Source organism: Strix uralensis, chromosome 2 (assembly GCF_047716275.1).
Source record: "Strix uralensis isolate ZFMK-TIS-50842 chromosome 2, bStrUra1, whole genome shotgun sequence".
NCBI classification, from domain to species: Eukaryota; Metazoa; Chordata; class Aves; order Strigiformes; family Strigidae; genus Strix; species Strix uralensis.
The window spans coordinates 62604730-62627800 of record NC_133973.1 but is presented as its reverse complement, the minus strand read 5'-3'; the positions used below and the strand labels follow the sequence as shown (position 1 = coordinate 62627800).

Genomic DNA, 23071 nt, shown 5'->3' with positions numbered 1-23071 from the left:
TCTGTACTGGGATGGTTTATTGATGCTTTCAAGAGATTCAGTCTTCCTGGGGAAGCTAATGAAACAGAATTTCTACTTCCAGCATCTGTACCTGATCTTTCTCCCAAAGAACAGATCTCTTTCTGCATAAGGCTCTCTTTCAGCCAAAGTGATATGGTAAGCTTCAGCTTCAAGCTGCATGTAAAAATTTGCCTCACTGTATTAAGTCCATTTATTTTGGGTAAGTTTCACTGTCTCAACCCAAAATTTGGTTTGTATGACTCAGCTAATAATTCTAATTTTTGTAGAAGTCTCAAGTCCTCACTCAGCATCGATGGCATGGTTTCCAAAGGCTTGTCCAAAATGAACACAACTGTTTTTGTAATTTAGGAGGAAACTATTTTTTCTACTGCCAGAGCACTTAAAAAAAAGTCACGTAAACATCATGGATCGTTGCTATCTGCATTATCTTCCTTGAAAGCAGAGGAGAACTGAAAAGGAGTTGCTCTGCTCGGATCTTTGTCAGGGTTTGTTACTCTTCACCATTTAAGAACAGAGCTCAGACTGTATAGGTCTTCCAACTTCTCCACAAAAAGGCTTCTGGTTTCCCCGTGTCTCTTTTCTTAATAATGTCAGACAGTCATTACATATCAATGCCCTTTACAAATTTACCTTGGAGGGACAGACAAGGAGGTAGATCACTCATTAGAGAACACATTTGAAAGAAAGCAGACTAGACAATATGACTGCAATGTTTCTCTGCAGCAGTAAGTTCTCGTACCAAAGTTATCCCGTTAAGTTTAATAGTTAAGGAAAAACAGAGTGGGTATTTACTCACACACAATTTTATGAGGGGAACAACTGAATTGCAGCAAGAAAAACACACTTTTTAGACAAACTGATATTACATCACATTAGTGGGCCACAGAACTCTTTAAAAAAATAAACCTTTTGAGACATGAGAATGAAATCACATTAGCATGCTTTAAATAGCTGAACTGCTCTTCAAAGCTTAAGTTTTCAGCTATTGGCAAAGACAATGATATCTCCTCGTTTGGAAATTAAAAAGCATTTAGCAATAAGTTAAAGCTAGCCTACGTGTAAGTGGGCTAAATACTAGGCAAATATTTTTCCCTTTTCACATTTAAGATGATACTACAGTTCATAATTTCTGTAGCTTATGTGTTGTTGTGCAATGCCCCACTGAAGTTTCACATCTACTCTGCAAAAGAGAACAAGAGTAAACACCTTTCTTTTAGGATAGTCACAAATGGTAAAGCCAGTAGTATTTGTTTGTCTGTTTAATTAGATGTTTGCTGTTTATCACACACAAGAACTGTAAGCAGAGTCCATGGATTCTTCTGAGCAATATGAAACCTCATGGTTCCATGCAAGTTCAATACTGCCTCTCTCTTTTTTTTTTTCCCCCCTCCTCCTCTTATCTGCTGTTTTCCCCATCCCAAGATACGTTTCCAACTACCTTCATCTGATTTTAAGAATCTTAAGGGAGAGAAAGTTTTACCTCATGACTTCTACCCAAGAGAGCCTGGCTCTGGGCTTGTGTCAGGTCAGGTAAGTCTTAGACCACAGGAAGCTGTATGGTTTTCTTTTGAGGCACCAGAAGTTAGGCTAATAGGAATAGTCAAGTCGCCCAAAGCTAAAGGGACAAGTAGCTCTCATTGCCTTCCTATTTAAACACATGCCCAGTGAAGAAATCTTCTTTTCCCTTTTTTCCCTGAAATGCATTAAGTACAGCTTGCAGTAACAGATTCCCCACATAGTCTTGTGTTCATACACCTGTAGTCCTAATGTACCGTCCTGTTTTACTTTATAGTTTCCTCAACCTCATGAGAGAAATTAACAATGGATCTCTCCACATTCAGAAACACACATGTCCTTTTTCATCTCATAATAATAATCATGTTGATATTTCTTCTTCCACATTCCCAAGCTAAGCCAAGACAAGCTCAGTTCTATGACAATGTTTTCGTGTACCTCTCTTCAGAGAGAGCTGCTGCAGCTGAACAAGACAATTGCAGCATGCTAGTTATACTTGGATTCGATATGTGGTTGAAAAGAGGAGAATGACCAGTTTTCTCATTCATCTATTTTCAGACATTTAGAAAACCCCACTGTCAGCATCTTGAGTAAAAAATAGGCGACACCTTCAGACCCTAGTAAAACCACTTATGCATGTTAACTTGCTTAAATAAACATCCCCACCTCAAGTGACACAGTGGCCTGCAGTCTTCCTTGATCCATCCACAGAGCAAGAGTTATTTTTACTGAGTCAGTAATCATGCATTGTCTTCCAGAGGAAATACTAGCCGGGTACCCCTGCTTGTAACTTCATGATCTGCTGCTCCCAAATCACGTTCCAGTGCTTCCTCTGAACTACTTTTTGTTCTCCTGCCATCAAGGCTAGTGGTTGCTGTATGGGGGCCAGAAGAACCATTTGCAGTTATTGTTGTATCACCGTATGTCACAGTAAGGTCACCATCATTCAGAATAAAATCAGAATCCTCTTCTCTAAGCTGTTCCTGATTCTGGAAAAAAAAAGAAGAAAAATCTTTGTACAGTGCAGAACATCTGGTCTTTGCCAAGAAGGTAACTGAACAGAAAAGTTTATCTACGGGTCAATACAGAACCAGTAAGCGGTAAAGTTCCACCTTAAGAAATGCTAAAAAATAACCTTGAACCCAGTGTTTGCAAATCAGCTTACTGATCCCTGTATAACTACTGCTATTGTAGAGAGATGAGAGGGTCCTGAATCCAAGAACTCAATTATGAAACAGGTGACCAGGGATTTAATAGCACTGGAAGTTTACCAGAAGTACAAAAGAGATAAGTAGTATACACTGCTTTTTGCATGACAATTTAGAAGACAGTACAGAAAAAAAGACTGAAGACCACGCACAATTAAGTCACTCCAGATACCAAGTCAGTGACATCTGTTGCTAACTAGTCAAGTTCATTAGTAAAAGACTCATGCAAACTCATAAGAACTCATTAGGCCCAAATTCTTTATATTCAACATTTCTTCAACAAATTTTTGTTCCATATTGAAAACTAGCCACACTCCTTTAAACTATCTGCTTAGCCTTACCTGGTAGTAAATAGAGAATTACTTGACCTAGTTCTTAGGAATGCTCCTGAACTATAAAAGTACCAATGATTGATATAAGAAAGTGTTTGCTTCATAGTTTTGTAACTAGTTCTGATATGTTTTCTTTTCAAAATCATTTAAGGAATTGGCTCACAAAATGCTGTGAATTTATTTTAGCAGAGATGGGATGAAATACATGGTCAGAGACTAGAAATTGATTAAGTATAGCAAAACACTTCATTTCTCTGCACAGAGTAATACCACAGCAAGCAATTGCACCATGTTTCACTTCTGTTTAACATGGTCTTGGTAAAAGGCAAAACAGCTGAATTGGTCAGAAAATGGGACTTGCTCATATCTGAAGAAAATTCTATCAGTACTATAAGCTTGCTTTCTTGCAACTGAAAGCAATTATTTCCCCATGTGAATAGCTCCATACTGCTTAGAAAGAGTTGAAATGTAAGTGTGTGTATTGCTGTTCTCAGGAGGCTGGATACCGATCAGGCTACATTCTCAAAATACATCATTTTCTTCCACTTTGGCAAAGGAAGGAGGGCCCAGGCTATGTGAGATAGGATGCCTGTGATCAGCCTGACCAGAAAGCCCTACCTGTATTGCAGAACAGGAGTTCAGGGCACTTGAGATTGAAAATGCTGATTAACCCGTCCATGATCTAGAATGCACTGCCTGACTAAATAAAACTTCCTGGGAAAGCTTTCTGTCATTATTTCAAAACGATAATCAGTCAAAATAAAGCAGGAGAAGCCTCTAGATGATACAGAGTATTTAACTAATGGGACTGGAGGTGTCAGGAGTTTACCAAAACCAACGAAAGAAATGGTGCAGTTCAGCATTGGGTGCAAGACAAGCCCTACTTTGAATGAATGCTAATTTATCAGAACCTTCAAGGCATCCAAATTTATCATCACTTATTAGAGACAGGGTTACTGTGATAAAGAACACTGTTCTCAAAGAGCAAATACAGTTTAGGACACTTGCTTTCTTTGATTGCAAAGAAAACACTGAACTACTGTCACTATCTTTAAAAGAAAGAAGGCAGAAACTAAAAGGTTCAGCCATAATTGGCAGAAACAGCCTTTTCAAGCTTTCCATTGCAAAAAAGTGAAAGCCGGAGGGACAAAACCAAGATGATTAAAAAAGGTACACAGAATAATTGGCTATTTAAGAAAATCTGATATCCCTATATATTCTGTTTTTGAAGAAGAGACATTCAAATAAAGACGAAATGCAGAAAAACAAGTAAGAAGCAGGCAGTTTGTGACTGTGGACTGGTTATGTTTTAAGAAGTCAAAGAAGCTGAGAAGCTCTATCACAAGTTGCCTTTCATGGTGTTTGACTCTGGAGAAGCACCAAGGAGGGGAAGGCAGGGCTAACAGTGCACCAGGAGGTATTGTGATACCAGGGCCACATGTGAAGCAACTGCAGCAAGCTCCGAAAGCACCTCCCGTCTCCACGATGCTATTTAACAGTGAATCCTTGCAGCCACCTGTCAGATAAGAAACCGGTAAGAACACACACTACACGTGAGCTTCCCCAGAGTGCCGAAAAGCTCTTAGAAGCATGATACTGAAAGGAGAGGGCCACACTGTATGACATAGTCTTAACTCAGTCTTTGCCAGTTTGTCCCAGGCTATACTTACATGTACATAAACATGATCAGTTCCAGAGAAAACACTGAGCTTTCTCACAACATAGTGAACAAACATTGCCTTGTATGAGCCAAGTTCCACTTATTTATTTTTCTGAATAGCACTGCAAGCAGCAGGCAATTTATTTCATATATTTCCCCAGAGAACATCCATGAACAATCCCATGTAGTATATGGATTTGCTATGTTTGCAAGCAAAGAGGATGGGTGAATAAACCTACTGTGCTTCATGCAGCATGAACAATTCTTTCAAGACAGACAGGAAACGTATCCAAGTAGATCCCTAGAGACTTGAAATTCTTCCAAGAATAACCCTAAACTGGCCTCTGCAATCCCCTACAGTTCTGCAGGAATAGCTTCAATTCACTGAAAAAACATAGGTCTGAACTTCACTACTTAACTGACAAACTAGAATGGCTAAGTACCTAAAATCCAAAACCCTACAAAAGACTGAATTTTGCTTTGATGTACCGACCATAACCCTGAGGGACCTCACAGCATTCTGTCCCATTTGTGGTAAAATCTGCTCATGCTCCTAAGAATGCATGCTGGAGATGTTAAAACAGCTAAAGCTTATTTAGAGTTACTGCTTACAAAGCCAATCTTTATTGCCTCCTAAGGCAAACCAAGAAGAAGCACATGGAAAGTACACCACACATACAAAGCGCTGGCAGTCATCACGTATGCTGCTGGTGCTGAACACAACACAGGCATCACGGACGACAAAACTTGCATCAGAAGTTACTTATCTTGTGGCTCCAAAACAAAAGCATCAGGTAGTATGCATGCAAAATATATTACAACTTAAATCTGATGCTCCGCTTACCATTTCGCTATTTATCAGATGAGTTAAAATTCATCAAGGAAACTAAACAATTTTTGTTTTGAAGCTAGAACCACTAAGAAAAGGGAGGGGGGAAGCACAGCTGAACAATTTTCTTACCAATTTTGAGAGCTACCTCGTCCAAGACTTACATAGATTGCAAATGAAATTTCTTTATTGGGTTTGTATATTTTGAAAAACAGTTCAAGTCCTTCTACTTTCATACCATGTTGTTACACTGTGTATGGTGAAGAACTAAACTCTCAAAAAAGAAAAAATGGGTGGGATTGTGTAGGACACAAAACTCACCCTTAAATAAACAAGGAAAAAAAAAAAAAGCCCCAGGTACTTCATCAGGAAGAGCAGGTGATAACACAGATAGTTCTTCAAAATGGGATAAATGATTGATGAAACAGAACTACTAAAAGTTTCAAAAGACATATCAAAAGGGAAGAAAGAAGTGACCTACATTAGTCTGGGATAAATTGGAAAGCCCTACCAAATGGTCATGCACTGAAGATAACACCAGGAGAGAAAAATAGGTATGAATTTTTGAAAATGATTGTTTTAAACACTAAATACAGCAACATTTCATGCTTTTAAGTTCCAACTTAGATTCTATTTGGGTGGGAAACAACAGTGAGCCTAGTGGCACAGTCTTAAAGCAGTGGGAGAACATCAGCAAGGAATAGTAGTGACAGCTCTGGAACAAATCCACTGTACCTCACCCCTGTGTGCTGACTAGAGAACCTTACATGTACACTATGCAAATTCAAGCTTAGAGTACACAGTCTCATACTTTGGAATAGGTTCTAAGTAGACTATATAATAAGATTGTTTGACTTTCAGAATTTAATATGCCCCTTTGGCATCTAATTAAAAAAAGATGTACTCCCACTCACTGAAGTGAAAATGAGTTCTAAATAAGGTTGTAATAAAGCCAGAGGGAAAAAAAAAAAAAAAAAGACAATAAAAGCTGAAAACAATACACAACTGTGTGGTCAGTACAGCCGCATAGTTGTATGCTTTCTTCCTCTTCCTTCTCTAGGTAGAGTTCATAACTTCAGACATGCACCTGAATGAGATCTAGGATTTACTACTTCTTTTTGAAACACATTTTCCAGCTATGTTACATTCTGTTGAGTATTCACAGACTTTTTGCTTGTTTAATTCAAAGTCTTTAATTCTCTCAAATGTACCATTCAACTTTCCTGGAAATACCTTACAAAAGCACAACTATTCCAAGCAGTTTCTGTCCTGTCAAAGACATGGCTCTCTCACTTGCTTCACCTGCACTTAATAGGAAAGCAAAAATATTCCACAGCTTTTTAACCAGTAATAAAATGGTATAGTCAAGAACTGTAGCAAAGCCAGCCATGCAAAGAAAAAGTGATAAAACAACTGCAGAGTTCAGAAATATTGAAAAGAAACTAAAAATAAAAATCTCAAAATTATATTCTTTCCTAAGACTAATGCAGCAATGCACTGAAATAGAAACAAAAAGAGAGAATATGATGTGATAGTTCCACCTTATACACCTTAAAAAGTATAAAGCCTTATAAGCATTTTGAATTATGAAGTTAACATCCCAAGCGTGTGTGTGTGTGACAAAACCAATCCAATTAAAGAATAAGTTTCCACAATAACTAAGAATGAGGAGTAAAGAGGAAAAAAAACCCAAACCCGACTGGTGGAGAAAATGAAAGCCAAAGCTTGCATGTTCATTCTGGTTAGATCCTCAGTTACTGGATAACTAATCTTATAAGATCATACATAGACAGACACATGGACAACACACAAGCAGGGTAATTGGTCTGAGTGATACCTTCTAGCCTAGATCTGTTTTAAGATCTCCAGTGGCATTGCAAAGATGGGAACAAGGCCAATTTCTTGCTCTGGAGCACTAACAGCTCCAAATAGGCAGCAAACATTTCAAATTTCTTTGAAATTTTACTACCAGGTAAAAGCAAGATGCTAATGATACCAGAAAGAAATGCAGGGGAGTATTTCAAAGTTGCAAGTGGAATTCATAACTGTCTAGGAAAAGATCAATAGAAATCTGGTCCAAGACTACTTCAACATAGCAGAGATGTTACCATTCCAGAGAACCTGCAAATTTAAGTGATTCCCCATAGTACTATGGTTTTATTTACAAGTGGCTCATAAAAAGTTGTAGATTTCAGAAGCACTGCACAGATAGGAATAGCGTATCAGGATCCTGCAAGAGTAATAGGAGAATGAAGCATTAATTATTGCAAGACATGGCTGTAAAGACAGTATAGTGACCTGCTAGACTGAGATAAGTAACTGATTAACAGTTTCTGAAATGTGATCTCAAATTTCACAGTGGAAACACTGAAGGAAAACTCTACCAGATTTCTTTCTGGCATGGGTAAATGTGTCAGTGTCTTCTCTGAAGGAGAACTCAACACAACCTTAGCAGTAACAGGAAAAGAATCTTGTCCAAAAGTGTTGAGAAGGGACTGAATATTTTGAAATGATTCACTGAACTGGTTTATTGACTAGGCCTGTAATTTTCCAACATCCTTAAAATGTTATTTTTTTAATGTAGTATTTGAACAATAAGATCGTCTCTGATTTCTACTAACGTAAGCTGTTGCCTCAGAGGAGAGTATCTTAAATCTTTTCTGCCTTTTCAGCACTTTCTTGCAGTATGTATATCATGCCAACCTTTTGCCAAAAAAGAAAAAACACTGCTTTACTGAAGTTAAATAAATAAAAAACACACAACACAGAAGTATTGAGTCATTCTACTTACATCATAAACCTGGGGACTTGTCAGACAGCGGGCTATCAGGCCACACCAGCTGGGTAGAGTTGTAGTTAATGGAGGGCCACTGTGAGTGAGAATTGGCTTTAAATAACTTAAGTAGTTAAGGAAAACACATCAGTGCTCAAAAACCACTATTGAAAATAAAAAAGACAATTATACATAAGCATGGTGCTGCTCAGTACTTGTGTATAAAACAGCTACTGAAAAAAATCCGCATTTGTAAAAAAAAATGAAAATATCTCCCCCCAGCATTTTTGCCTTGATCCTTTCCAGGGCAGTTTCTTTACCCACACATACACTGCAATGGGAACTAGCTACCTCGCAGTTGCAATGTTTCCAGCTTTTGGGCTCTCTGGAGCCAAAAGGAGCAAACAGAGATACAAGCTCTTTAATGTTAACAGTTCTAAGGGTGTTTCTGCTCTGCAGATAGGAACACAGTGTAGAAATTACAAGCTAGAGGTGACAAGGTGACATACCTATGTGGCTCAACACAGGAAAATAAAGAAATATTGTCCATCCAACATCCTCAAACAATGCAGCCACTTGAACTGCTAGCTGGTCACTGAGCCACAGAGATGCAACACTCTGGTAAGGCTCATAGACATCCCTGCAGTGTACATATACATATCACACAGAGCCTCAGAAATGCAAAGGGAAAACTGTATGGCAAGAACCACCTAACACAGTGTGAAAGGAAAGAACACTACCTAGATTACACTGAGGGGGCATGGGGGTGGGAAAGGAAGGTGTCTTTACACCTCCTTTCATAGGTCTGTCCCCAGGTAAATCCATATTTGTTCACGCTAGTACTCTAGACCGATGATATTCCTGAGGAAATGCTCAGGAGTCAAAAAAGGTGTCCCTGCTACAGAGCAGCATGCTGATCTTGACTGGCATAAGAACAGAGCTCAGGAGGAGAGTGCTAAGGCTTCCAAATATTGTCTGAAAGCAGGGCCACAGGGTTTTGGGCTGGGTTGGTTTTTTTTTTTTGTTGGTTGGTTGAAGTCAGTCTGATTATTTTAAATGTAAATATATATTGCAGGTATTCTAGTTACTTTCTTAGGTCTCTAAGCACAGAGAGAATCAAGTCCATTTGTGAGTATAACTGTTTCCCTGATCCTCTCAACAGATCAATGTGCTTAGGGGAAAGAGTAGGGTTAAAAAGGGGCTGTTTTAGCAGAGATGTATCCCTCCCCTTTAGCAGGGCCTGGCACAGCATGTTTATTTGAACATATAATGGCATGATTATGCCACTGCAGAGTTATGTTTCCTCCTTCCCTCCTTCAGTAACAGTGCAGCTACACCCAGTCCTGGAAAGAAATAAACTCTTCACCCTTACACTAATCTACCAGCTTCCATATTGCCTTGTGGCACACAGGCACCAGTAATAAAACAAAGCCAGTAGAAGACATGTGGTACTTCATGGAAGTTGCCGTTTTCTTCATGTTTAACAATTGTGGGTAAACCTAGGGAACAGCCCATGACATTGAATGAACTCTGTGCTCCACAAGAATGAAGCTCCTGGTTATCCCTCCACAGAGCTCTGCAGGCAATAGCCAGCGTTGGAGCACACTGCCAGTCGCATCTTACTCGCATCTTTTTCAAGTTAAGCTCCCTTGCAAAGAGTGAATTTTGATATAATCTGCCTTTCTATCCACAAACCAAGTGAATGCATCAGCAAAAAATACTTTGACATTTAGCCATGGGTACAGAAGTGGCAATTCTAAAGGTCATCCCTTACGTGCAATTTAAGCCCACCCAGCTGATGTTTATCTGAATGCCTCCTTACAACAGAAGGAGCAAAATTTTACCTCTAAGAGACAGTAAGACATTTCTGCCTCTGGATGTCTGTTTCCGTGGCAAACTTAACAAAAACCTACCCTAAAGACAGTCACCACTGAAAAACAGCTAATTAAGCTGTCATTTTCACCTAGCACTTCCCACACCCCCCTCCCTGCCCTTGCTGCAGCTGCTGGGCACTGCACTTGTGCTAGCGTCAGCCGAGGGGAAGTCAGCACTGCCAACTACTCCTTTGTTCATCAGGCACATCCCTTTTGAAAAGGCAGGGAAAGAGGATAACTCTGCTTCCTTCTTAAAAAGATGAAAAAGAAGCAGTCAGCCACAGCCAGATCCTTCCATGCTCTTACTATAGAAGTCTATTTTTTTTTTTTTTTAAAGAACAAAAATTGACCTCAACATACTTTTGACACCAGCCACGACAACTCAAAGGGTTAACTTGAAATTACTAACATTTATGAGTATTTAAACACGCACATACACTCCCTTCTCGGCTTTGGCCCAATACTACTGCATCTGAAAGCATCAATCACAAACAGATTTTATCCTAACAGGCAAGTGCTATTAGGATCTGAATGCTTTCAACACTGTACCTGGGTTTCCCTGGGTGGGAAATCTTGATGCACAAGTGTGTTGGGTTTGTGTGTGGTGGGGTCAACAGACATGGAAGGAAGCTACTGTGCTCCAACCAGGCCAGCAACCTCTCATCAACCAATGGCCCAGACACCAGTGAAAAGACTCACTTCTCAGATGCAAGCTGCAACAAGATTAAGGCCCTGTCACAGGTATTTACATATATTTAACTGCCCCAGAGATTACTAGGCATCAAGATCTGAAACTTCTTTGGATTTCTGGGTATAAGTGACTTGTCATGACCACAAGATTATCTTTGCCATTTTCCATGAAGTGAGTGTAAGCTGTTAAAGGAAGGGCAGCTGTATGACATACTGATTAAGAATATGCAAAGTAGGTTAAAAAAACACAAGCATGAAAGACAGGACAGCTACACAAAAATTGCTCAGAAGTTTAAACAAGGCTAAGTAGTATAACAGCATCAGAAAAGTTGTACAGTACTGTATACACACAAGGACACTCTCTGCTTTAACACCCATAGGAAGTTCTGGGTATAGAAAAGGGAATAATCTGGATCACACATAGATTTTTAGTTCCAGAACTTCCCATATCAGTGATGGGTTTCCAAAAAGGACTTCATCACAAAAGCAGATGGCTCTTCAGAGCAATGAGTCAGGGCTTAGACATGTACAATGAACTAGTTTGTGCTATGAGCATCAGTTAAGATGAGAACAGATTAATGGAAAAAAAACAGAGGATCTGAAATAGTTAATTGGCCGTCTTACTGTTTAGGAAGGAAATTCATCCAGCTCCTAGAACTGACTGGTTTCTGTCCTCCAGCAAGTGTGACATACCACGCATTGGAGAAAGGAAAAGTCCATCTTTTGAGTCAGCAAGTTCAAGCATCAGTTCTGTGCCTTGAACCTGTCAAATACTTGATCTTTCTCCTGTTTGACTCTCAAGTGCTTAAGGCTACATATGGGTATATGGAAAGGGAAAAAAGTGAACTTTGCATGCCTTGAAGCTAAGCTTTGTTTTCAAAAGGATACTTATGGTCAAAGCTATACCATAGCCTGAAAAGCCAAGCACTTTCCTGCTTTGTCCTGTTCCTTCTTTCAGAATCTGGGCCATCCTAAAAATAAGATAAAACATATTCAATTATTTCAGGCAGGAAAAAAACCAAATCATACATTCCAATCATTCATGTTATAATGTCCTGTCCAAAAAAACTAAATTACTTCAATACTGTACTTGGACTGCAGAAAGCTATTTAGAGACATGCTTATACTGAGAAGGTTACTTCCCCTAGGAAGACCAGAAATGACTGCAGAGAAGAAGTAGGCCCTCTTCATTACCCTCAAGTTACCTTAACGAGCCCTCTACCACCAAGTTCCCTTGAGTCTAAAAGCTTATCGCAGAGTTAGTGCAGTAATGGATACAGAAATAAGTCCAAAACTGACAAATAAGCCTCATGGATGTCTCATCCCCATCCCCCTCCCCAAATAAATATACTAGAATAACTGAGACTGATCCCTATTCATTGCTTGGTTGGCTTCCTTAACTTTAGGTCTACATGATGTTCTTTCCTTCAGCCTATTGCTTCCTTGGAAGAACAAGGGAATTTACCATACCTGATAAACTCTCACAAACCTGATGAAACATGCTTAAAAGAAACATGCTTAACAGGGAATCCATATAAAATCACAACTGAGGAAGGTCAGGCAAATTTCTGAAGTGCTAGATCAACCTTAGAAGTGCTAAGTGTTAAATATAATCCCTTTACTAGCTGTGCAGCAAGTCATTCCACCAGCTGGTCTGCAGCTGCATTTGTTTTTACTTTTGTTACTCTTTTGGTTTTTTGGGTGTTTTGGTTTTGGGTTTTTTTTTTTGGCCAGAGACCAAAGTTAAACACAGGAAAACAGATTAAGTGAGAACGCCTTGTATGAATCATCTTCCAAACTACTGGAAAAGAACAAGACAGAATTGCCCTGTGTACTTCTGATCTGCAGAAAATCCATGATCCACCAAGAGTTAAAGCTTAGTATGTTTTCACCCCCCCCATCCCAACTGATATATTTTCTTTAACTATGACATGCTGCTAATCTTGGCTTGGTGAAAGAAAGAGGAATCCAAAGGAAACTGACTTATGGACTCCATTAGGAATTCAATGCACAGCTAAAGAGGGAAACAAATGGGTAAATGCTTTATGCTTACATGGGAAAAAAGCAAACAAGATATTTCCATCCAGACACTGAATGAAAACAGAATACCCATGCTCTGTTTCCTGTTAAAGCAATCCCTCAAATACTGACAAGCTCAGTCTGAACTGGCCAAAGTCATCTTACCATGATACCACTTCCTAACCTTGTTTTTATGCAGTAACTGTGGCCTTCATCATAAAAGGTGTTTTGAGGCCTTCTAGTTGCTTCCAGATAGATAAAAACCAAGTTCACCCTTTTTGGCACCCAAACCCACCATTTCAGAATCTATTTTGTGTGCTGGACACAGGCTTCTACAAAGAACAGAGATGCCTAATGCAGTTTCTGCAATAAAAGAGATGCTTCCTGAGCAAGTAACTCTTATCTGTACAACCTGTGACCTAAAAAAAAAAAAAAGCCTGACACCATCATCATATAACCTGAGGTTTACAAAGCAGAGTTCACACACTGGCACCCTAAGCATCCTCTGGGTTCAAAGCCATCTGTCTTTCTTGTCATTCAACTTCCTCTAGCAGGTTCCTACATAAGCAACCAGTTGTGCTACTGAACAATTAGTGTCAAGCAGTACTCTGGGAGAGTGTAAACTAAGGTCTGGACAGAGGAAGCTCCCAGTTAAGCCTCAGGAAATGTTGGGTTGTTTGGTTTTTTTTTCCAGACCTTTCACTCCTGTGAATTCACTCAGTTTATGAGGAAAACTGTTCTGCTGTGAACAACATTCTTTTGATAGTCTTGTTTGCCAATAGCATGTTGCAGGGAAAAATGTCAACTCTTGGGTTGTTACTGATGTGTAGAAAGCTGCACTAAAGATTCACAGCAACAGTTCGCTGAATACAAATGACAATTTTCCAGTGCTCCTTTTGCCTCATACAGGTGGTAGGTAGTAAAGGCAAGATCCAACTGGCTTGTGGTACAGTATACAGGAGCTGAGATTAGATTAGTGAACTTAATCTTTGATTCTAAACAAGTCCAAATGCCAAAATTTGGTATCATTTATTGAACAGAAGAGAATTATCTCTGGATCAGTCTTGGGAAGCACTGTTTATGCTGTAAGCATGTTAAAAGCAAGCACGTTGGATGGGTGGGGGAAGAGGAAACCACACTGTTAAATAGAGTGTATTAGTGGATTTAGGAAGGTTTTTGATGCCTTTTATATACATGTATACAACAAAAATTTGAATGCTGCAGCATTACACCCAAAACCACAGAATGTTTTTTGGTGGTCATTGCTTGAATATTATAAAGTAAAATGCATTACTGACTTGCCAGCTAGGAGAGAAAGGTTTTATGCATGCACAGAAGTTATGTAATTACTTACTCCTTGTAAGACTTGAAAGCTGTCATTAGTAGGTGGAGGATCCTGATCTGGGTCAACCCCAACCCTACAGAAACATTAGGAAAACAAAGCAAGTGGTGTTACTGAGGGTTGCAAATGCTGTAAGTTGGGCAGAATGAATTTTAAAAGCACTTTAAGCACCCAGCAAAGCTACATTCAGAGAGGTTATAAGAATAGTTTGAGGAATAGTTTGAGGAAGAGCTGTCCATTATTTCCCTGCAGTTACAAGGCTATAAACAAGATTTTTTTCACTCAAGCAGCAACTACCTGTAGATAAAAGCTTTAACTCCATCTCAGCATCAACTTTAACTGCTTACCTTTGTTGCCAATTCTTTTAGGACATTGGCAAGTACTATTTTTGGCTTAAAAGGTGAACTGTGGGCGACATCCTCTTCAGCTGAGAACATCCCTCATGTCCAGCAGCAAGAAACCAGAGACTAAGGATAAGCCCAGCCCAAATATTTGGCACAGCAAGTAACTTAGCTGCCAGATAAGCCTGAGAATAGCTCAAATATGCAATTTTAAAAAGTCACATGCACACCAGGTTTTAATGCACTGTGTGAAACAACAAAAATACTTTATAAAGACTCATAATATTAATTTGCTGCAAGTCTCATTCACCCAATACAACACAGCCACAGTGAATTAACAAGTGGTCTGTCTAGTACAGCTTCCCATCTGAGTGAGGGAGGGTCTGTATGAGGTGGTGGATGGTTACAGAATAATATGTTAATAAGAAACTGTCTACTCGCTTTTGCATAGTTAGCGAGCATCTTATTACATACCCATCCTTTCACATAGTGCTCCTATCCAAGATGGGTATTTAATCCTTATAATTACATTCAGGTTTTTCTGGTCTGTTTTGGGGGTAGCTATTTGTTAAGATTAGACTTGTCTAGTTTTAAATCCTATTCATACCTTAATCTCTGTGCTCTCCTGTAGAACCTAAACTTTCAACCTCAAATGTTGGGTAAGATTGTCAGTCTCAAACGTGTTGAGTTTCAGTCCTACCATGTTGCATAATAAGTGTAGGAAAACACATGGAATAACAAAAACATTGTCTGAAATGGCTAAATTCTTCATTTCCCCTCTCTTGGAAGTGACTGAGGTGGTTTAGTGCAATTTCTTTGTTACTTCGGCTTTGTGTCAGCTATTTCTAGCCATGGTGTTTATGCAACATCCCTGAGGATCACCAGAAACCAACAGAACCTTGCTGGTTAATCCATATCATTTGTGCATCCCAGGGACATGTGCCTGTATAAGGCAACCAGTGATTCAGACATGATTTACTGTCAGGCACAGAATATGGTATGGATTAAACTAAAAGGGAACACCTTCAAATAACTTCCAGGGCAGCACTTTCTAATAGAACAATAGAATAAGAAAAGAGGGCATTGAACTAAAGTTTTAAGTCAACCTTGTGGACTCATAGCCAATCCAAGGCCTCACATGACCAAATGTAGTTCAGGGAAAATCCAGGAGGCCACTCGAAGACAGCCTGCAGCAGCCTCGTATAAAGCTAGTGCTGACCCAGTCCACTGCTTGGGTTTTTTCCTGAGTCTCTTTTCTTTCCTCATCACTTCCTTTTTCCACATACAGAGTCATCTTAACCCTTAGGCACATTAGCCTGGGAATTCATTGGCACTGACCTGCTTCAAGACTAAAAAAGCTTCACCAGTTTAAGGGAACACTGGACAGACAGATTGGATACTGGATTGTAACACATGCTAAAATAAAATGCCACACAAAAGAGCTCTGAAAGGTTACAAGGGCTTAGGTGTTACTGCTTAGGCTATCACTAAGCAGTGAAGGCATGATAGGAAGGGTTTTCTGCAGACAAGCTCGTTACCTAATGAAGTCTCATTCATCAAGCTGACAAGCAACGTCAGGAAATCCGTGCAGTATGGCAATATGTATACAATTGCACATTCCTTTATAAATACACACAAAAATAAAAGAAAAAGATTTGTGGCTCTCCAAACTCCAGCTGCACATTGGGGAGGTTCAATGCACTGTGCACGGTAACCACGCTTGTGTTAGCTGTGCAGGTGGCAATATCAATGGGGAGTTCAAGAAGCTCGTTCCAGATGAACATAGCTCGCATTCCCTAAATAGTTTTAGCTCATTGGACTACTCGTTCATAGTACATAAGAAAACCAAACAATTCGAACATATCAGCTTTTACTTGTCTTAAAAGGTTATGCATTTGTTTTGGGGATTTTAACTACCCTTAGGCAGGGGAAGGGGTCTCAGGGGAAGACCAAAGCAGGATGACCATACTGTTCAATGAAAAGTTATAGTACATCATGGGCCAGGTGTTTGGGCTCACTGTTGTGCTGAATGAAGAGGAAAAAAGAGAGCTTTTCTCTGTTAAAACAGTTCAACTTGTAGAAAAAAATTCTTACTACAGACGTTTCTTTCAATATTGGAATAGTACATAGACACAGACTTGTCCATTTTTAATTTTTTTTCCAAGTTATTCTTCAGATGAGTTTATATTTGGAATATTTCTAATTAATTCTTTTCTGTAAATCACTTTTTTTTTATGTTCATGTTTCAAAGTGTGTTCCTCAGTTCACAGATTAACACAAAATACATTACTATTTTGAATTCCCATGACTTTTTGTAGCATACTGTGTCTCTTATCCTCTACTCTAGCATGAATTGTATAGGAAGCTTTATTTTTATGTTGCAAGTCTGCCTGTTTAAGTTTCAAGGTATATACATCCTGGTCTCACGACAAACATCATGTTTTTGCAGGCCCTGCCCCCAAATTTCTAAGAAAGCCTCATCTTTATCACCTGAAACAAAACAATAGCAAAACACAGTCAAGTCTCTTCCAACCTACTTTACAGTGAAGAGATGCACAGAAAGCATCTAGTTACTTCATCCTCACTTAACTACTTCCATAATTAAAAGTACAAGTAAAGCTGATGCATGTATGTCTTTAACATAATTTTTTTCTGCTAGTCAAAAGAAAAAAAAAAATTCCATCTCACATCCTTAAGTACATTTAGAGAGCTTCCTGTAATTTAAATGTGCTGTAAAGGCCAGTATCAGTTCTCATTTATTTGACCAGTTTTTAAATTAAGAAAAATTATTACTGGATTGATTTATGCCCATCCCCTCTCAGAGATCAGGTGCACAGAGAGGGTAGCCTTGCTAATGACTCTGGTGCTTTGCTCAAACCCCCTAGCAGAAAGGCAGGTGAGCAAGCTCTGGCTGAAAGCAGTGTTTTGCTGAAGAGGCACAGTCTATGTGATGGGGACTGAGGGGCACGCGGGCTGCAGGACAGCCAAGGCCAAGGCAGTGCAGATGACAGCAAGGATCTTCATTTTCCCCTCCACCCTTTCTGAAAGCTCATCGCAGCAGTTGTGTGTGGATTCCCTGAGGGTGTACAGTAGCAATTCAAATAAATAACTACCCAAAAGCAGATGTCAGATAAAGAATATGAGCAGTCTTTCAGCTATAAGAATACACACATACCCCAAAACCAGTGAAAAATTCACCTATTCCCCCCACTGGCATCAATTTGGTATTTGATCAATACCTTAATACTTTAGTACAGACAGTACATAAAGTTCAGCCATCTATATTTCTGCCTTGGGAGGTTTAATGGAATCTGTAGACAAGAGCATGCTACAGTAAAAATTAATCCAATTGAAGTATATTTCTTCACTCTCCTCTAATTAAAATATTTTTTGTTTTTAAGGCATAAAAGGCTTTTCATGCTTTAGGAACTCTGTAATAAAGGGACTACCATTGAGCTCCTAACATCCAATACCAAAGCACTGCGTTTCTGCTCTTAACCGACTCCTGACCTTCTTGCGCCTTATTCTACAGCTACAACTCCAGCATCACACATAGGAGAGCAGTTACTCAGATTTGATCCCTGAAATGCTGAGCTTATACATAATTCAGTAATTTAAACAGTCTGGTAGAAAAGGGTGGAAAACAAATTCAAAACTAAATGTATGGAAAGGAATGGTAAAAAAAGAAGCCAGATAGAACAACTTCAAGTTCTCCACTATGTCATTTTAAATGGGTGGAGCCATTTCTTCTGATACTTCAAAGACCTTTTCAAGGCCTTGCAATACATCGATGACAAATTACCAAAATACCAGGCTTTATTACATTCTAGTATATGTAATTACTATGGCAACAGCCAAGAATGACTGCAATAGGTAATAGTTCTTAGATTCTCTGTACAAGCTAATGTACTGCATCTCTGGCAAATTTAGTAGTTTGCTAGGAACCTTCAAGTGTGACAGGATACCTGAAAAACTTCCTATTGCCCCATCCCAAAGAGTTTTCTTTACATAAATATTCTGTATATATTTATATACATACATACACAAACACGTACATACAAACACACATTCTCCTACAGTTGCCAGTTAAAGATTTGGTTCTGTTTTTTTTCTTCTTCTCTCTCTATTCATGTATCTGTTCTAGACACCATCAACCAGAGAAGACTAGGATTCTGGTTTATCTCCACTCACTAGCATCTTCCTATAAAGCAATGTGATAGCCGTCAGTTTTTAAAATACATCCCCAAAGAGGCTGGGTTAAATCACCTGTGAAGTCCCTTCCAACCTGAACAGTTGTACGAAATAACCCCAAGGAATGCTTAAGAATACCTATGTGATTAAGGATCATAGGATTGCATCCATGACTTCTCAGCTTTCAAGTCTTCCCAGGCCAGAGACGCTAATTTTGCTTCGTTAGTTACCCATACACAGAGTTAAAGGATGTGGTGTTCTGTGGGTTTGTTTTAAGCTAAAGACATGATGTGTGATGCACACTCTCCAAGCTCAGAAGATAACAGACTCAGAATTGAGGAACATCTATGGCACTCTGCAGAAAAGGAGAAGCAGCAGCAGCATGCCATAGTATAGAAAGAACACACACTTTGTGTTATAAAGATTAAGAAAGCCAAGCATCAGGTTAATTTGGTATCAAGGAAAGCACAGTGTCACCTGAAATACAGCCAGCGGCTTTCACTCATCTCTTCCACCGATGGAACATGGTCACCAACTCTGGTACAGTACAAGAATGCAACATGAGTGACAAAATGCTCATGAGACAGTAGCTTTATAGAGTTCCCTAGCAAAACAAAGCAAACCAACAAAAAAAAACCCCTACCCAATCAAAAAGAGACAAAGCACACAAGAATAAGAATGGCAGAACAATGACAAAGTGACAAAAATCATCAAAATTAACAAACCAGCACTTTATAATTGAGATGTCCAGTAATATTCTTCGTTTTCTCAGATTCAGGCTGGCAAAACTCCTGTATTTATGACAGGCTACCTCACCCAGAAAATTAAGATTCAGTAACTCTCAAGAGAGCTGCTACACAGAGACAGAGCCGATCTAAGACAATTCCTACCATTTTGGACCTGCACATGGTTTAAAAGAGAAAAAGTCATTAGAAAGAGTAATCACAGGAAGCTATGCATGTATCAAAGAGGCCATCAATACTGCCTAGTTTTAGAGCAGGCCAAAGCAACTGGCAACACATACTAAATCACTCTCTTGGTTTAACTAACAATTGACTAACAATCTTTAACATAAGTAATCTCCAGTCATAGAAGAGTGTGTTTTTACTCCCTGCCTTCCCTTTTTCAATTGTACTTTAAAAAAAGCAAAACAAGTGAAAGCATGCTTGGTTTCTGGTATTTTCTATGTAAATTCCTTAGCAGTGTGTAGGGTATTTTTCCTGTTTTTCCATGAAGGCACGCTACATGAACTATATATTGCTTATGTGAAATAAAAACCCCAGATGATCAGCAATCCACAGAAGCCTCACTTTACAAAGAGCAGGTGTACACACTCTGATTGCAGGCTGACATCTTGACAAACAAAATATTTAAGGCCATAGCTTGTTCTACAAAGAACACACACTTATCTAATCCTTGAAAGCTGAAGAAAATACCAGACTTTGGAGAGATTCATTTTGGATTCCTGGTTCAATAGCTCTTCTCCCATACCAACATACACTCCAGGTCAGAGCACTCTGCTCCAAAAGGTCAACACCGAGACAGCTCTGCATATGCAGCAAAAAAATAAAATTTAAAACTGCCCAATAAGTTCCCTTCTATGACTTTTTTCTCTTTGCTGTATCTTTGCCAAGTTAGTATACTGAAGTTTTACCAGATGTCTATAATGAGTGCAGCATTTTTGGAAAATTTTAGCTGTTTTGGAAGAGTTCAACTGTTTCTTGGAAGATGGCTGAGAAAGAAGATAATTCCCACCGCCACGTTTTAAAACAAAACAAAACCCAATCACTAAAAAAACCCCTGGAATTAGGAAAAGTTGTTTCAAGTTGGTTTTACGATGCCTTTGGGTATTTCTTTATTTGACCTAACAAAGATAATGACTCCTGAAACTGCCTGCTGAGGCTTGCCAGAGCTTGGCAGTTAAATCCATATCACCCATGTACTCTAGGTATATCTTAACCCAACTCCTACAGGGTCTGGGCCTTCCCCACACTTTTTCCTCTGTGTGAATTGCTATGTTTCAGAGCACAAGAACAGAGATAAGGAAGTATCTCCCATGCTTACTTCCAGACATCCAAAAATGGAGGCAATCTCTTTCCTACCAAGCAAAAGACCCAGAGGGGTAAGGCTGGAGGTTCAGAGGCTGCACTGAGAGATTCAAGATTGATGATGAGAAACTAGAAACTGGGAAAGAAGAAGGAAGACGGGAGAAACTAGATGTGGAAAGATGACTGGAGAAAACAGTGCAGAAAAAGGTATGGTAAAAGGAAAAAGCCCACAACAGAGGGCAAGGTACAGCACCCGTGTCTGTGCATCTGCCCTTCAAGGGCAGCAGAGAGCAGCTAGAAGACAGTGAAGTGATTTAAGTAGTAGAATAATGGAAACAGGCTGCAAAACAGAAGGATGTAACTTATCAGACATCCCCCACTCCAGTCCAGAACATAAGAAAAGGCTGGATCTCAGCATCAACACTTGCCTCCTGTCATCACAGCACACTGAGACATGGTATTTAAGAAATGCACATTTTATTGTTGGACCACCCTGGGTAAGATAATAGAGTATAACCCGAGACTGTCACCAAGCTGTCAGTTTTGCCACCATCCCAGACAGTTAGGTAGTTCACATAGAAGCTATGTGAGAGTTAGTGTTTCCAGATTTCTTTTTCAGTTTGCTCATTTAAAGAAAAAAAAACACAAACAAAACAGTAAATAGGAAGATCTTAAAATGGTTGTATTTGTAAAGTCAGACATGAAGCAGTAAAAATTTAAGTTGGCATTGTCTATGCAGACTTTAACTGTTATGGCAGACAGACACCTAAAATATTTTAAATTTAGATATATAATGCTTTAAGATTGCTAACTGTAATTGAAATGGCTTCATTAAAATAAACATGAACTTCCTCATATGAAACAGATTATGAAGGAGAGGAAGGCATTAAGCTACATGTTGCTTCATTCAACATGAAAAAAAACAGGTCAATAACGTCTAATGAAAAAATGGAAAAAAACATTATTTTGCAATACAAACGGAGTTCCCTTTTTTCCTGTGACAGATAAATGAAATGATAAGTCAGCTACTTTTCTGAAAAGAGGAACTTTGCCAGTGGTTTTGATTTACAGGGCTCTTGAGTTAGCTGGAATTGTTAAAACTTCATGCAGGAAATTGCTTCTTTGTTTTAGTCTCAAAGGGTGAGACTGTATTTTTAATATCCAAGTCATGCTTTAGTTTCTAAGAAAAAAAAAATCTAGTGCTACACAAGTATAATTGTTTACCACTCACGTGCTTGGATACATCTCACTCATAGACAGCCAAGAAATTCAAATACATGACATCATGGCTTTAGCACCACTTTCTGGTGTTAATATTTAACTTGTTCAGCATCAAGTGTCAGAAACCAAAAGCATCTAAAGACCCCATTATTTTTTACTCAGAGTTTGCTGTCATGACCTCACTTTCCCAACCAGTTAAACAGTAAACTAAAGTTAAGTCTGCTACAAACCACAGGTCCTCTGCTTAACTGTACATTTAAGTCTGATTGGTGGACCCTGGTACACTGGTAACATACCCTATCTGGAAAGATACCTGCTCTTCTGATTACTTGAGACATTCAGAATAGATCAAGGGGAGGCAGAGGGCATTATTGCCTATTTTCCTCCTTTTACTGCTTTTTATTTTACCAAAACTTAATTTTCATGTCAGCCTCTCCATCCCCCACTTATTTTTAAGACATTTCATATAATGGGACAGAAGGGACCACCAGAAGTAAAGAACAAAGCACGCATCCCAATTGCCATGCAGTTAATGGTGCGGCCAGAAGCATGTGGCTCTGCCTCTAAGCCACAGCAAAGCAATTCTGGATCCTTGTGTAGGCATTGCTCCACACACACACGCAATCGCCTCCCCATGAACACAGTGGTACCAAGCCAGGTTTAAAAGTCTTGGCTGGAGTCAGCTCTCTGGTACTGTTAAATCATGCAGGCACAACCTGAAATAAGACCCTTTGGTGTTGATGTCTGTCATAGCTCTTCTGACTTGCCCAATACTACAGGCATGCACCTGCAGTTCCTAGGGAAGAATCCCAGCCCATTGCAGCCCACAGGAACTATTGAAGGAGCCACCCAGAAACCCCACTAACGGGCAGACCAGTAACCACAGGATTACAGTAATGCTGCCCTGCCACACAATGACCAGGCAAGCTAAACCGGCCTAAAGGGTCAATGGGCTTTGTCAACTCTTGGTTAGAGCAGGCCCTTGTCTTCTCCTCACCTCCACACTG

At 39.3% G+C, this 23071-nt stretch overlaps 1 protein-coding gene across 2 annotated transcripts in view; it reads right to left on the bottom strand.

Annotated features, from left to right (window-relative positions):
• Positions 1-23071, bottom strand: part of SLC9A7 (solute carrier family 9 member A7) — a 77037-nt gene continuing 53966 nt past the window's right edge. The window contains exons 13-17 of one of the 2 annotated variants that reach the window (XM_074858958.1): positions 19273-19332; positions 14276-14339; positions 11791-11873; positions 8357-8462; positions 1-2525 (exon numbers count right to left, since the gene is read on the bottom strand). In XM_074858958.1, coding sequence (XP_074715059.1) covers positions 2277-2525; positions 8357-8462; positions 11791-11873; positions 14276-14339; positions 19273-19332 — 562 coding nt within the window. In that variant the 3' untranslated portion in view covers positions 1-2276. The remainder of the gene's footprint in view (positions 2526-8356; positions 8463-11790; positions 11874-14275; positions 14340-19272; positions 19333-23071) is intronic. The other variant, XM_074858959.1, reaches the window with a different exon arrangement.